The sequence below is a fragment of the Delphinus delphis genome, chromosome 10 (genome assembly GCF_949987515.2).
Source record: "Delphinus delphis chromosome 10, mDelDel1.2, whole genome shotgun sequence".
Taxonomy (NCBI): Eukaryota; Metazoa; Chordata; class Mammalia; order Artiodactyla; family Delphinidae; genus Delphinus; species Delphinus delphis.
In genome coordinates this window covers 25227213-25244025 of record NC_082692.2, presented here as the reverse complement: position 1 = coordinate 25244025, position 16813 = coordinate 25227213, and the positions used below count along the sequence as shown (strand labels likewise).

The 16813-nt window shown below is 43.7% G+C and overlaps 1 protein-coding gene across 1 annotated transcript; it reads right to left on the bottom strand.

Moving 5' to 3' along the window:
• Window positions 1–201: 201 nt before the first annotated feature.
• On the bottom strand, window positions 202–14376 carry GCM1 (glial cells missing transcription factor 1). The gene is made up of 5 exons (XM_060021243.1): window positions 14302–14376; window positions 5241–5493; window positions 4098–4210; window positions 2340–2468; window positions 202–936 (listed from the first exon to the last, which is right to left on the bottom strand). Exons 1-5 carry the CDS (start codon window positions 14374–14376, stop codon window positions 202–204), a joined length of 1305 nt encoding a protein of 434 aa, XP_059877226.1.
• Window positions 14377–16813: the final 2437 nt, after the last annotated feature.

Here is a 16813-nt window from a genome sequence, read left to right as displayed (position 1 = left end):
ATAATGCTGCAATGAACATGGTGGCGCAGATAACTCTTCGGGATAGTGATTTCATTTCCTTCAGATATATACCTAGAAGTGGGATTGCTGGCTCATATGGTAGTTCTACTTTTAATTTTTTGAGGCACCTCCATACAGTTTGCCGCAGAGGCTGCACGAAATGATATTTCCACCAGCAGTGCACAAGTCTCCCGATTTGGATCATCTTAAAGGACAGAGGTTTAGAAGCATTTCGTTGTTGCAGTGATCCAAACCCATGTACCTCATTTCTTCGTCAAAATCCCATTTGCTGCTCTTGCCAGGCAGAGAATATTGATGATGGGGCTGAGAGGTGTAGGTGAGGAGAAAGGGGTCTTCCTGAGGTGAATGGCAAGTGGTGGAAGGGTGGTAGCTGTTAAAATCCACATGCACCTTCTCTTCATAAAGTTCACCCCCTTGATTTGGCCAGAAGGGGTGACAGCTAGTTTTGGGTGCTGGTGGTTCCATGGGAATCTGCTGGAGAAAGGGTTCTGAAGAGCTCTGGGAAGGGGAGAAGTCGTAAGGCCAGCTGGTCAGAGGAAAAGGGTAACTGGGACAACTGTTGTCATTGGAAGGATTTCTCCCCAAAGCAACATTCTTATTCCATGTTTGCAGATCACTGTAATCAGAGAAGACTCCAGAGACAGGAGGCTGAAGCAGATCCTGGCTGCTAGAGACCCGACTATTGGACAAATTGCATTTCTCGTAGAGCTGAGTGGGGCCCAAGGTGGGAGTGGGGTCTCTGGGGTCAGAGGTTCTCCCCAGACCATAACTCTCAGAGAAGGACGAGCCATCATTCAGTGCCTTCGGCTGGGGAGCGTTACCTATTAAATGTCCACTGTAACTACCAGGCAATTGGACACCTTCCTGGAAAGACCAAGTTAAACTTTCCCAACTTTGTGTTTCACCTGGAAGAGGCTGGAAAGGAAAGAGAAAACTCATGTTAATAAGTTAAACTGACCTAACTACCCCAGGCACCCACGAGTGACCCTGCACAAATAAGTGCTCTGCAAATTTTCTTCATTCCTTGCATACTTGAAGCACAAACACACGCAGGGCTTTGCACCAGCACCCAAGGCCTGGAAGGACTAAAGGCTGCTGCCATTTCTGTTTGGAATCTGACCAACCAGGAAGGGCCGAATTGCCCTTTACTCAGACAGGAGTGTGTTTAAAATGTTTCCCCGCAAACGCAAGTCTGATATCCTAACTGACTCTGTGAGAAACTTGTAAGGGGCTACTTAAGGAAAATCAAACTTTATCTTCAAAGCTTTACCTTATCCTCAGTATAACTCTCAGGGGAACCACATTTCCCTCCTTGACGTTTCTATTTTTTAGTGCTGTGTGGATTCCATGAGACCAGGGCTTATTTCTTTTCTCAAGAGATTTTGAACTCATTTTGTTAAATTGTAGATCTCTGGAATACGAGGTGGTCGATTTATTTTTACCAATGGAGAAAGTAAATTGTCCTCCAGTTCATCACAAGGAAAGAATCTGGTTGAGAATTAAGTTATCCTCTTATTTATGTAAAGCTATCGACCGATGGGGTTGGAAAGACTGTGACCAGGTAGGGTGAGTGGGAGGAAATACCCTTCAACTTCTCCCAGGGCTGGGAGATGGGATAAGACCAGTCATTGGGATTCAGGGGCTCCTATTTCCCTACAAAAGACTCAAATTACAATTTTTTTTCTTAAGGTACTTTAGAGCCTCCAGGGATGGACTGGCTTCATTTCTGTACTCCTGAAATGTGGAACATTGGACAGTAGAAAAAGTATAGGAATTAGTAACACTATTAAGCAGACAAACCCACAAACCTACAGTATGACACCCATAAAGCCATGAGCGTCACATCACAGTTTGACTGCGGGAAGAAGCCTCCAGCCCCACATCCCAGGATGAGCACTGTTTTCAGAAGCTGCCTGGTTATTTCACTTTGGTGGAGTGCGCTGAGGAAATCATCTGCTTTAGGGAAGAATGAAAAAGCACGAGGCTCATGTTTTGTGCAGATCATTTCATTTTGGTTCTATCAGAAATACAGAGTGCCAAACATAGGTTAAGTAGTAATTCGAGTCTCTTTTTAATTGTAGTAGGGAAGACGATTCTGAAATTCTATGGACTTTACGGTTGAGGGCGTGCTACAAAGATGGTAGAAATGAAGAGGAAATCCGCAGATTCAGTTTCTTTGGCAGAGGCTGACTCACAGGTGAGCCTGAAGGTATGTGATTTTCGGCTTCATTCGAAGGTAAGGGACAGGGAAATCTACTGCCGCCACCACAGGGGTGGCAAGTCGTCGCACGTTTTGAAGCTGCATGGGGCAAGGTTACCTTTATCTGCGGGCCCTGCTTCATCTTCGAGGAGACAGAGGACGACGCGGAGTGCGCTTTCTTCATTGCTCTTCTGGCCTCGGCTTCCAGTTTGGTTTCTGGCTTTGGATGGTCATGCTCTCCCTTGGACTTAGAGGAGACGAAGCAGTGAAATAAATAACTAGATGCGCTTCACGGTGCGTAAAGCTTTATCCTGCGCCCTGCCATCGGACTGGGTATTGCTGCAGTTGACTACTAAGACAAGATTGGAGCAAGCTTTTTTTTGTTTTAATTAATTTTTATTGGAGTATAGCGGCTTTACAATGTTGTGTTAGTTTCTACTGTACAGCAAAGTGAATCAGCTATATGTATATATATATATTCCCACTTTTCTGGATTTCCTTCCCATTGAGGTCACCGCAGGGCATTGAGTAGATTTCCCTGTGCTATACAATAGGTTCTAATTAGTTATCTACTTTATACATAGTATCAATAGTATAAAAAATAGTGTATATATGTCAATATATATGGGAGATATGTATATGGAGGTATATATATCTCCCAATTCATCCCAGCACCCGCCCTTTCCCCCTCGGTGGAGCATCCTTTTAAGATGCTCCCAAGCCCCCCAGGCACGCTCCTGCTTGCCCACCTGCCTTTGCTGATGATGCTCCCTCCTTGCGTGGTGTCTCTCCCCAGCCTGGCCAAGTCACATTCATAGTGATGACAAGTAATGCTGATTACATAATTCTCCCTGAACCTTCGGCGCAAGGCTGTGAGGGCTATACCATTATCATCCTTCTCAGGAGGCATGGAGGGGTTATACCACCTGGGAAACCTCCCCTAGTACGTGCGGGAGCTAGGATTCAAAGTGTGCCAGAGCCAGCCAGGCTGAAAGCCAACTGTTGGCCATTCAGGAATTCGTGAGCTGGTTGTAAAAACAGCTTGACACTTTGCTGTACACCTGAAACTAACACAACATTGTAAATCAACTATACTCCAATAAAATTAAAATTAAAAAATATATATTTGATGAAAAAACCGAATTAACAAAGAGGAAAGAAGGGAAAGAAAATTTCAGCTCATCTTGCACACTTCTACCAAAGAAATCTTTCCAGAGAACCTCTGTCAAGCTTAATATCTTCTATTCTCTTTTACCTTCAATATTAATTTTTAATGTGCTTTGCCATGAAACTCCATGTTCAATCTTATGATCGTATAAGTAGTATGAAAGAATATATAGTAAAATAATTAGCTTTTTCAAACAAACAAACAAAAAAAACCGGCTTGATATCAGCCATGATGGGAATTGTTATATCCCAGAAACTGGCAAACCCTACACATCAGAACATTTTCTTTTCAGACAGGTTTAGCACGGACTCAAACCCAGGCAGTTCAACTGTCAGAGGCCACTGTTTCTACCACCTCCCCCATGAGGACTTCTTAACACATTTTACAGAAAACTGGGGCTCAGGGGAGTAAAGCAATGTGTCCACGTTTACAGAGCTGGGTCTGTGGAAGGCCAGTGCTTGCCTAAACAGATTACTGACTGCAGCATCCCCTTCGGAGCCTGAGGCAGGGGCAGCCACCCCTGTCCTGGCCTCCAGCCCCTGACTCCTGTCTCAAGGTTTGGGGTACAGGCGTTTGCTCGCCCAGAGGGTCCCCCAGGAAGGGTGCAGGCTCCCCTCCACCTATGCATTTCCTGGAGGAAACTCCTGCTGGTGCTCTGCGAAGAGTTCGTGAATTAAAGAGAAATGGAATCTCTAACTCAAATCCAACCTGGAAAAATATGAAGCGTCCGTCGTGCCTCCAGAAGTTAGTGACAGGAAAGCCCCCGTGGCCTCGGCAGGGAACGAGCTTCAGGGGCCCATCGCAGTTGGGACAGTGTTTCCCTACAAAGGAGCAGAGGAAGGCGACTTAGGAAGGTGACCTAAGTCTGTGCGGCCCTGCCGATTTCAGATTCCTGGATGGCAGAGAATCCACCTGGGTACAGTTTTATAAGCTTTCGTACACTGGGCATGACCCCTGAGCCTAGGAGGCCAGACCACCAAAGCAGCGCAGGTCACTTTCACACGTGGTAGAGGAAGCAGTTGCCTACAGAGCGGGATATCTTACAGGACAGGGGAGAGCTCCTTTGAGCAAAAAAAAAAAAAAAAAAAAAAAAAATCCCTCCCTCCTTATTTACTGATACTTGAAATTCTTTGTAGAGAAGCAGAAAAAAATTCTTTCACTTCACAATTAGAACTAAGGGTCAAGGAGCAAAACCACATGACGGAGAGAACGCAGCTACTAAATTTTCACTAAAGTGTAAATGACTGATACCAGATCCTGCCCTGAGAGCAAGTTCTGAAAACAAATTACAAGGAAAGAACATGAAGTAACTTGAGGTCTGAAGCGGGCAAGGCACAGGGAATGCCAAATGCATCTATTTCACAATCTGATGAATATGATAAAAAACAAAATGAAGAATTATCTCAGCATGTGATTATGCATGAACCTAAATGGCATGGAATTGAGTCTAACCTCAGAGTCAGTCCCCGCTTCCACTCTAGATCAAAGCACTCATTGAGATCATTTTGGGGACCCCACTCCCCAAGATGTGAGGTGGCGAGCGTGATACACAGCTTTCTCTTAAACTTTAGGTGGGTGTGCTGGTGAATTAACGTTAGTTCCCTAAGTGATGTGTCTTCCTTTTAACAGAGGCCCCGAGTCAGGCGTCTTAACCCGAGGGAGGTTAATGGTGGGTGCCCTGGGCGTGGCAGATCTTTGGCACGGATACCGGAGCCCAGGGAGCTGGCTGGCTTTCCTTAAGATAACCTAAAGGACCGGCCTTGGTCTCCACCACCCTCCAGTGCGAAGGATGGGCCCTTGGGAGGTGCGGGGACGGACGTCGTGGCCCCTCGGGGCAGGAGCCCCACTCACTCTGCTGCTTCTGCCGGGCCTTGTCGCAGATGGCAGGCCTCAGGTAGACCTTGCGGCCCTCAGCGACGAGGCAGTCGCGGCTGCAGACCACCACGCCCAGGCAGGACTTCTTGAGGATGCGGGAGTTGTGATTGTTGGTGTTGCGCATGGCCCAGCTGCTCATGTGCCGCTGCGCATTCCTGTCCTCCGAGCTGTAGATGTGCTTCTCGTAGGCATCTGGCCATTCCTGGAACCAGTCCGTCTTTTTCACGTTCTGATGAAAACACAAAGAATATGATTATAGTTTCAGCTGGAAAACAGCACTATGCTTAAAGCTGCTTTTGGCGCTCGAGAGCTGGGCACGAGACCTTTAGCAAAGACCAAACTGGATTTCACTCCGCCGTGAGGGTCTGAGCACACGCAGCACAGCCGCGAGCATGTGATTCCTGGGTCCACCCAACATCTGCTCCCTGGACCAGAGTGAGTTGTGATGCCGCCCCTCTCCCCCGATCGCTGTTTCTCTAGCCTTTGGTGATAAGAGTGAGGACCGTTTCACTGAGAATGTTGGAGGGTGAAGTAACATGACTGTGCTCTTGCACAATGAAGAGGACAGCACTGGGGCAGGGCAGTGAGATAATGTCTCCCGCCGGGCGGTGGTTACCTTGTTGGGAAAGCGGAGGGTTTATACGAACCCACCCGAGATGCGCGGTGGAAGGCTGGAGTGCCGCTTTGTCCCCCGTGGAGATTTTCTCCCCTTTGCTCTACACTCATGTTCATGCGCCTCAAACAGGGCAGAGGAGTGAGGAAGAGTTTACTTTGACTGGAAACGTCTGTGTTCTTGCCCAGGACGGGCACAATTCCCTGCCCATGAATAGCTAACTAAACTCTCCTTTGAGTGGGCAGAGACACAGGATACTCGCTCCTTATAGTATAAGTTATTTAGCTTTCTGTGTCTCAGTTTCTTTATCTGCCTAATAGAGATAACTAACTAGACCTGCCCACCTCAAGCGGGTCTGAGAATTAAATAGGATAATATATAAAAATTACTTAGCACAGCACCTAGCCTGGAGGGAGCTCAGAATAAATGTTAGTCACTGAAGTTGTGGCTCAAAAGGATGTGGCGTTTGACAGATTCTTAGGGTGAGAATCATTAAGGGGTCTCAGTAGTCAAATGTAGGCTGTGCCCACCCCCGTGGCTTCCAGAGCCTTAGTATAAGAACATTTTCAGCAAGAAGATTATAGAAGATTATGGTAGAAGATTCTAGAAGCTCCAGGAAGAGAGATCAGGGTGCCTCTGCTTTGCTTCCCCAACAAGAAGACACAGCATAGGATATGAGAAAGGAAAGACAAGACGTTTGAGAAGGAAAAAAAGTAAACATCATTAGGATGGAAAAGCTACTCAGGGAAATCGGTGTCTCTTCAGTTAGATTTCAAGTTTAGAACATGCCAAAGAACTTTGTAATGTGAGACTCGGGGCCGGTGACTGTCTCTGAAGCTGAATTTTGCTATTCTCTAAAATGGGGACATTGATAAAACATGCTTCACAAAAGTACTGTGGAGAGCAGATGTGCTGTGAACTGTAAATTTTATATAATTAATGATAGTTGTCATTTTACGGAACTTCATGGGAACTGAGGTGGGTCTGAGGAAATAGAAATGAGAGGTCTTATGTACATGAGAGTTAGTACTAGTTAATAGCGAAGAGTTGTGGTCTGAAAACTAGGGCCATGGGCCTAATCCAGCCCAATGCCTGTTTTCATAAATCAAGTTTTATTGGAACCCAGCCGTGTTCGTTCAAGTGTTGTCTGTGGATACATTTACACACCATGGCAGAGTCCAGTAGTCGCAGCCGAGACTGTATGGTCCACAAAGCCTAAAATAGTTCCTATCTGGCCCTTCACAGAGAGCTTACCAGCCCCTGGTAAGAGCACAGCCTGTGAAGGCCCTGGGTGAGGGCTTTACAATAGTTCCTTCCCTCTCAGGGCTCCACTTCCTGCTCTGTGAGATGGAGGTCACAGGACCACCTGCCTGGCAGGGATGCTGTGAAGAAAGACTGAACGAGTTAGCACACACAGAGCATTCAAAACAGTGCCTGCTATTCACAACAGCCAAGACATGGAAGCAACCTAAGTGTCCATCGACAGATGAATGGATGAAGGAGATGTAGTATATCTATGCAATGGAATATTACTCAGCCATTAAAAAGAATGAAATAGTGTCATTTGCAGCAACAAGGATGGACCTAGAGATTATCATACTAAGTGAAGAAAGTCAGAGAAAGGCAAATACCATATGATATCACCTATACATGGAATCTAAAAAAAAAAAAAAGATACAAATGAACTTATTTACAAAACAGAAATAGACTTACAGACATAGAAAACAAACTTATGGTTACCAAAGGGGGCGGTGGTGGCTAAACTAGGAGTTTGGGATTAGCAGATATAAACTACCATATATATGATAAACAGCAAGCTCCTACTGTATATCACAGGGGACTACATTCAATATCTTGTAATAAACTATAGTGGAAAAGAAAACAAAAACAAAAACAGGGACTTCCCTGGTGGCCCAGTGGTAAAGGATCCGTCTTCCAATGCAGGGTACGCGGGTTAGATCCCTGGTCGGGGAACTACGATGCGCCTCCGTGAGAGAGCCCATGTGCCGCAGTACAGAGCCCACATAACCTGGAGCCTGCGTGCCGCAACTAGAGAGAGAAAACCCACATACTACAACTAGAGAGAAGCCCGCGTGCTGCAACGAAAGATCTCATGTGCCTCAACGAAGATCTTGCGTGCCACAACTAAGACCCGACGCAGCCAAAAATATAAATTAAATAAATAAATTAAATAAATAAATATTTTTTAAAAAAACAGTGTTTGGCATAGGGAACTGTATTCAATATCCTATAATAAACCATAATGGAAAAGAATATGAAAAAGAATATATATATATATGTATATATATGAATCACTTTGCTGCATACCAGACACTACATTGTAAATCAACTATACTTCAATTTCTAAAAACAAAATAAAATAAAACCAGTGCCTGGCACACAGCAAGCTCCACATCAGTGTTAGCTGTTACTCTGTCGGGTCTGGGGCCACACACACCAGCCAGTATGATTGTGAGGGCCACCAGCTTTTAGGACAGAGATGACCCCCAGAGAGGTCACTTCATGCTCGACAGGAATCCAAGCCCCTATAAAACAAAAGCTTAATTGGTGCAGATCTTGTTAGTGACCTTTCTCAGCAGTGACAATGCCCCTCCGCTGCTGCCCTGTAGCGTGGGAAGGGAATGCTGCTCGAAAAGGGCAGGAAGAAGGGGGATGGCATCCGGAGGAGTCCCCTCTGGTCCATCGGGCAATTACAGTCGAGTGTCTAGGAAAGAGGCCTGGCCAGGCCAAGATGCTGAATGAGCTGTTTTTTCCAGTTCTTTCCCTCTCTCCCCGACTTCCCTGGTAATTCTGAGCTGGACAAGACTCAATGCCCGGGGTGAGGAGAAGACCTCAGGCAACCCCGCAGGCAGGCCTGTCTCCTTCCTCCACCCGCTTCTCTTCTCTTCCTTCTGACCTAAAGCTCTAAACAGTGCTCTCTTGTCTTCTGCCACAGAAATGCTACAGAAAACATAATATTTTATCTTCTGAAATAATAAAAATGTAGGTTAAAATGTTAAACTATGAACCTTTAGCAATTTGGACTGTGGATTTGAATTCTTCAAATACAAAGCACAGTTGTCAGGGCAGCAGAGAAAAGGGTGAGGTGGACTTGAAGGAAAGCTGAGATTTTCATGTTTTAAAGGTGAGGGGCCCCTTCAGTCTGGTCAGTGGCATAGATTCCACCAACCAGGAGGAATGACAGTGTCTGTGAGAGCGGCTCAAACACTCCAGTTAAAGCCAGTACTCCCTGCCTGTGGAGGAAGAAATGAGTTCCACTGTCTTTTTTCTCTCTCTCAGGTTAATATATATTTTGATCTCCCTTTGAGGTTTCCTCTTTGATGGATTATTTAGAAATACATTGTTTAGTTTCCATGTATCTACAGATTTTCCTGTTGCCTTTTGCTATTAATTTCTAGTTTGCATCCATTGTAGTTGGAGAACACATTCTGTGTTTTTGATTATTTTAGCATTGTTGAGGTTTGTTTTAAAGCCCGCAAAACGTTCTACATTCCAAGGTCTGTTAAGCATTTTTTTTCAACAGCTCCTCCACTGGTACCCTAGTTTTCCAGTTCCATTAATAATGCAGTAATAAGATTGACAAAGTATGACCTCAAGAAAATTACTTAAGAGTAAGTGTACTTACATCAAGATATTCTCTTGGCTATTTATTTATGACCAGTCTTTTGACCTGGATACTTAGTGAGATTTTTGACATTTTTTGACATTTTTTGACTTTGCAGCTATGAGAAAACCCAGATTCCAGTGATGCAAAGGAACCCAGGTGTCAACTGAATGATAAGGAACTCTGAAAAGCTCCCAGGTTTAAGGCACTAGAGAGGAAACTTTTAAAAGGAAGAATAATTATTTCTTAATCTTGTTTAGCAAATCCCCACAAAACATTTTTTTCTTTTCAGATCTTCTGTTTATTTTAATTTCTAACTTTTCATGAGTAACTCTTTGCTTTTATCAATGATGGTTTTGAGTAAGTTAAGTGCCTGCAGTTCTGGCCTGACTCTGTGGAGGCTGGATAAAGGAGAAGCGGTATCAAAATAATCAGAAGCTAGACAAGTGATCAGAAACGAGTGAATGAAGGTTTATAAAGACATACATGCAGCTTAAAGCAGGGAGAAGAACACATGAAACAAATCCACGGAGGGATGATTTAGTGAGGGCAAGAGACCATCCAAGCCCTAGATCTGATCATGATGCTTTCCAGCTCAACAAGCCTAACGGCTTCCCACTGCCTTTAAAAAAAAAAAAAAAAACTGAATTGGGACTTCCCCGGTGGTCCAGTGGCTAAGGCTCCGTGCTCCCAATGCAGGGGGCCCAGGTTCGATCCCTGATCAAGGAACTATATCCCACATGCGGCAACTAAGAGTTTGTATGCCGCAAAGAAGACTGAAGATCCCGTGCGCCACAACTAAGACCTGGGACAGCCAAATAATTAAATAAATTTTTTTTAAAAAAAGAATGCTTTAAAAAAATTTTAAAAATAAAATAAAATAAAATAACTGAATCATCTTAGGATAGCCTGCGTCCAAACCACCTTTCACGCCGGTAGCCTCCCAGATCCCCTTGCTGTCTGTGCACAGCTTCCCCATATGTAGCCTTTGAACAGTCTTCAAAGTGCTCTACTCTGCCTGGATTTTCTTATCTTCACCTGCCCTAATCCTCTCACCTTTTACAATGTATGTGTCCAGAGAGACTTTTGCCAGATGTTACGCCTTGCTCCCCATGCCTGAGTCATGCTGAATTACGTACGTCCTCTTTCAGCGCCTCCGGCATTTTTCTACACAGCATCGATTCTCTGTTTGGACACTGGTATTGCTTCACTGGCCCAGAAGATCATGAGCCCTTCCGTGAAAGTTAGCATAGCTTAACGGCCCCTGTATCCCTGAGCCTGCTATGGTGTCTGGCACATCCCCGGCACTCAAAAATCTCTGCTATCCTGATAAGGATGTCATTGTTCACTGTTGCCAAAAATTAACCCACAGATCGTGATCTATCTGGGATGTACAAAGGGCTATGGAGTTCCCAGGACCAAAAGATGCAGTGAGCACTCTTGTAACCATCTCAAAACTTGAAGCAGGGGGGTGCATTAATAAGAAAGGAATTTGTCTACAAGCTACAGGAATTTGCAGGAATCCTGGCAAGAATATAAAAATATGAACAATAAACTGTAAATTCTTTGTATGGGTGGGAAAAAGAATGAAATTGGGGAAATGTATAATAGTAATAAGCCAGTGCATGTTATTATAGATGTAATCCTTTAAAACATATGTTTTAATGCTCGAACAGATGGTCTGAGGCACACTCATCGCCCAAGGGGCTCCATGAAAAAAGGGCTCTGTAGTCAAAACTATGATAGGGCAACAATGCCAACAACTTCCTCTTGGGAGAGCCGCCAGTGCAGTAAGAAAGGCACCATGTTGGCAGTAGAGAAATTGGCGGTCCAGTGGTTAGGACTCCGCGCTTCCACTGCAGGGGGCACGGGTTCGATCCCTGGTCAGAACTAAGATCCTGCATGATGCAGTGTGGCCAAAAAAAAAATTGGCTTAACTTCATTGAACTTAGTCCTTTTCTTCCTTCGCAGCATCCATTAAAATTCCTTGTAACTTACACACTATAGAACACATTTGTTCTAAACAGCTTAGACATTTAAGAAAGGTATCTAAGGAATTACTATTTTCATTTTACAGAGGAGGTAATGAAGACTTAAGAAAATAGATTGGTTTAGAGTCACACAGATAAGCCATAGAGCCAATCACTCGTGAATTTCGTATTTGTTGTTTGTGTTTAACACGTACCAGGCCCTGTGGTTGGCACCCGGCCCCCATTCTAGGGTGCAGGCCGTCTTCCAAATCTCAGGTCACCGAATCCTAGACTCTTAGAACTGAAAGGGTCCGTAAGAGACTATTTAGTGCAAGCACTTCATTATCAGAAGAGGAAAGGGAGCCTCAGAAAAGCTAAACCACCCCGTGAAATTCTACAAATAAAAAGAGGCAGGACTGGAATTCAAAGCCAGGACTTGGTCTCCTAGCCCTGTTCTCACCATACACCACTCTGCCTTCAGAAACACTCTTGAAGTATAAAATTTACTGTGCTTGGAAATCCTTCCAAGACCTTTTATTTTTCACCTCAACTAGGTCTTGATACGATTCCAAAGCCAGCATAAACCCAGATGAGGATGGTGTTGACTCTGCTCAGAAAATACTAAGGAATATTTTGCTCTTTTAATCATTTCCCTGGCATATTTAACGAATTGAAGGGCACTTACCTATTTCCACGAACAATCAAACTTTTTCTACGAACTAAAAATGATACACTTCCAAAGTTGAATGTGTATTTTTATTGTAAATGTCTCATTTTAATGTCTTGGATAGCTGAGAATGCTTGAGTTTTGGAAAATTCATGTTGGAACATGAACTTTTATGAGCCCTGAGATCCCCTCCAGGGAAGTGTTTCTTCCTTTTGTCTACAGATTTGATGAAAGATGTGAATCCTCTGTCCCAGAAAAAATAAACGTTAGTACAGTGTTGCCCGTCACTTCAGAGGGTTCTTAGACCCCATTAAAGCTCCTACTCTACGATGTGACTTTGCAAAATCATCTATGTACCTGCTTCCTTCAACTCTTGTTTTTGAGGATGTCCATCTTCTCTATTTGAGAGCTGCAATCATGAATTAGGAATATGGGTCCCTGAGCCAGGAGTAATTAAAATTTACCTTAAAGTTTCCTCTAAAACAGCTACAACTATTGTAAACCAATTACAAGCAACTACAAAGATAAATCCTTAAAATAGATATTTGCATGATTTAGCTGTAGTGTATTGAACCATCCTTAAATGGATGGAAAGTAGGGCATACTTGGTGCTTCCCAGCTTTTCTAAGACCTACCCAGAGATAACACAGGAGGAGATTTAAGGGTAAACATAAAAAGAAACAGAAGAAACACTTGGGGGACTTCCCTGGTGGTCCAGCAGTTAAGACTGCGCTTCCATGGCAGGGGGCACAGGTTCAATCCCTGGTCAGAGAAATAAGATCCCGCATACCACAGGGCTTGGCAAAAAAAAAAAAAAAAAAAAAATCTATAAAGAAACACTTCACTAGAGTGAAATTTGGAATGATCTGGAAGCCTTCATTAGAGTGAAATCTGGAATGATTATAAATCAAGACTGTGGGATCTCCATTCCCTCTCCCCTGCTTGGGATAGTTCAAATCTCTTGTTCTCCAGAATCAGGCAGATGAGCCTGGCCTTTCACTAGATGGTACTGGTGGTCTCCCAGTCTTAGCTTTCCCAACCACCTTTCCCAACAATTTCCAGTGAAAACATTCTTCACTGGAAGAAAGGCCAAAAAGGGAGGTCAAGAAAGTCAGTTTTAAACAACTAATGTTGGGAATTCCCTGTCAGTCCAGTGGTTAGGACTTGGTGCTTTCACTGCCGGGGTTCAGTCCCTGGTTGGGGAACTAAGATCCCACATGCCATGTGGCGTGGCCAAAAAAAAAAAAAAAAAAACAAAAAAATTAAAACAACTAATGTTTTCCACCAAATTAAGAGTTTAAAATGTCAATTGCTGGGACTTCCCAGGTGGTCCAGTGGTAAGGAATCCGCCTTCCAATGCACGGGTTGTGGGTTCAATCCCTGGTCAGGGAACTAAGATCCCACATGTCTTGGGGCAACTAAGCCCGCGCACCACAACTGCTGAGCCCGCGAGCCTCAACTAGAGAGCCTGTGTACCGCAAACTACACAGCCCACATGCTCTGGAGCCCTCGCACCCCAACTTAGAGAAAACCCACATGCCACAACTAGAGAGAAGCCCTCGCACCACAATGAAAAGCCCATGCAATGCGCCGCACATAAGACCCGAGGCAGCCAAAAAAAAAAAAAAAAAGTCAACTGCCAAAGATAAAGCAAAGAAAACATGAAATGAAAGTCACTCTGTAGTTGGAGAGGAGCCCCATGTCTGTGGACTGTGTACTAGTTACAAAAGGTCTAGAAGAGCACTCTCACCGGGACATTCCAGTGACAGATTTAGGTTAAACCCATGACTATAGCAAATAAGGTAGTATGGGAGCCTGTGCATTACAGAGGGTCGATCTATGGACAAACACATTAGCGTGGATTTTGTTTTACTAGCTAGCAGGCGGGTGCCATGTGAGCCAAGCCAACTTTGAAAGAGAAGGGAAGTAACATTTTCTTTGCTTCTGTCTGTAACCGGGTGAGTCTGGTCGGTAAGGGCTTGCTCAATTCATAGATCTTAGCACCTCCTCTCAAAAGTCCTCAGTCAGATGTCCAGCCGAAGCTCTGGAGGAGAAGTGTTTACCCAGCTGGGACCCTCACCAAGTTCCTTCCAGGTCTTAGCAAGTTACCGGTCAAGGCTTCACAGCCAAATGCTGAAGCCGGTGTTAAAGCAAGTACATACCTGTGGCAGTTTCATATCATTAATATCCCAGCTTAACGTCTCTTTGTCCTCAGAATCAACGTTCTCAAGTTCCATGATAAAGTCGGGTCGCCCACAGGTTTCCGTCTGTCCAACTGCCCTCAGGAGTGCTTGAGAATTTTGCTCTCAAAGGCTCTTAACACAGTTGGATTAGTCCGCCCAGGCAGTTTAGACCAGTAGACTGTCTTCTGACACTAAAAAATAAATGACAGTAATACTGACCATTAAAGTGATAAAAATCAGTGCTCGTCTGCCAGAAAAGCCTGTTTCATTGATATTTTGGCAAGCACCAACATACAAACAAAACCAAAATGTAGGAGCCCTTAGTGACCTTGCTGAAATAAAGCTTGACCTTGGGAAATCAAAAGGAGATCATCACTTTCACTCTCAGATTTAGGCTTCCTTCCTCATTGCTAGCCCCAAGCAGGAAGGCCTTAGTAAGGACCGTTGTCACCTGTAGCCAATGGTTAAAACCTTATCCTCCGTGTACCTGTGTTGGGGCAGGAGGGATAACTGGCTTAGAGTTGTTTCCATGGATACACCTTCATAAATTAGCTAACCTGGGGTGTGTTACAAGAGGGGAACATCACAAGCAGATGTGTCTAGAAGTCTTTTTTAAAATCTAAATTCCATAGAGATGAACGATCCAGTATGTATTTTATATCTTCAAATATCATCAAACGATAGACTCCTCTAAAACCTTGGCGATATTGACATTTCAAACCTGATAACTCTTTGTGGTGGAGGTTACCTTGTGCATTGTAGGATGTTCAACAGCATCCTTGGTCTCTGCCCATTAGGTGTCAGTGGCAACCCACACCTCTTTGTTAAAAAATATCTCCAGACATTGCCAAATGTCCCCTGGGGGTAAAAACTGAGAACTATTGCTCTAAAATAGTGTTTCTCAACTTTGTTTAATTCAAAGCACCCTTCAAGACTTTCTGGCTTTATCTTTAGCAATCTCACTCTTCCCTGCCCCCTACAAGAAAATTCTGTCTGACTTTACTCTGATTAAATTGTATTGTATAAACAATAGATGTTCAAAATTGTTTGTGCAAACTGTGTTTTTTTTCCACCATGAGAAATACTAGTTTCTAGTTATAATTGGTTAAAGGGGATTTACCCCCCACCAAAAAAAAAGAAAGAAAGAAAGAAAAGAAAAAGGAAAAAAAAAAAGAAGGAAAGAAATTTAAAGGGTTCAAGTCTGGGGGAAAAAAAAGACAATCATTTTGAGATGAAATGTGCTTGTTAGCAGAATATGAAGTAAAACACGTTTACGTGTGTGACATTTCCATTCACTGGTGCGCTAGTAAAAACAAGGGCCATGGGCTTCCCTGGTGGCGCAGTGGTTGAGAGTCCGCCTGCCGATGCAGGGGACACGGGTTCGTGCCCCGGTCCGGGAAGATCTCACACGCCGCGGAGCGGCTGGGCCCGTGAGCCATGGCCGCTGAGCCTGCGCGTCTGGAGCCTGTGCTCCGCAACGGGAGAGGGAGAGGCCACAACAGTGAGAGGCCCGCGTACCGCAAAAAAAAAAAAAAAAGTAGTAAAAAACAAGGGCCATAATGATGTTACATAGAACTACTTAAAAATCACTCAAACCACAAGTTAGTTTAATAGTCTCAACCTTAGGAAGTCCCATGCACTCTGTTCCTCAGTTACTTAGCTTTATGTAACCTTAATACTTGTCACTCACTGAGATGTACTGAGGGCAAGTGTATGGATATAGAAGACTGTTGACCTGAACAAGTAAATGAAGTTCTTGGCCACTAAACAATCTAATAGGAGTCTCTTCCTTCCCTAATGCACCTACCCACACTCACCTACAACTTAGTGGTCCAAGACTCAAAAAGATGAAACCCTTGCCCCCCAGTTCAAACACTGATGTGCAAGATTAAATCCCCATTGAGTTTTAAATCAAATTCTATGTCTGGCAAATAAACACTAAGTTACTGAAGAAATGATGCCATAGACTTAAACAAGTATGTTAGACGCAAATATCAAGGATAAATGTGATAGCAACGGTTTTATGTACTTCTTTAACATTAACAACAGTAACTTGGATGGTCTAAAATTTGTTACAGCTAACTGGAACAGGTTGACCTTTTTAAAAAACCTTGAATAACAAGATTCACATTTCAAAAAATCAAAGACATTGTTTTAAGCCTAGGCAATGTAAATAGATATAATTCTTTTGTTTTTAAATTAAGGGAAGGGGAATCAAAAATCCTGCTGCAGAAAAACGACATTGCTTTTTCGATTTTTTTCTGATATAAATTCTTGACAAATGAATGAACATGAACTTAATATTTCTCTGAAAGTTAAGACCAAAACACAGGAGAGAAGAAAAGATGGTTTACAGCCTTTAAAACATAAACAAGCCAATTCAGTTTTCCTCTAGGATTAAAAAACTCCATTTGTCAAGACTTTCTTTTTTCAAAGCAACTTGGGCCAAGCTTGAAACTTATTCAAGTTTCATTATTTCTACAGAAAACCG

What these genes read in the sequence shown, in the direction of transcription:
- GCM1 (XM_060021243.1), bottom strand. Translation starts at nt 14,376, where the DNA reads ATGGAACTTGAGAACGTTGATTCTGAGGACAAAGAGACGTTAAGCTGG. An exon ending in GGCCCGGCAGAAGCAGCAGA is followed by an intron (nt 4,211 to 5,240) that starts GTGAGTGGGGCT and finishes GCTCCTTTGTAG; the next exon opens with GGAAACACTGTCCCAACTGC. An exon ending in AGCAGGGCCCGCAGATAAAG is followed by an intron (nt 937 to 2,339) that starts GTAACCTTGCCC and finishes TTTCCTTTCCAG; the next exon opens with CCTCTTCCAGGTGAAACACA.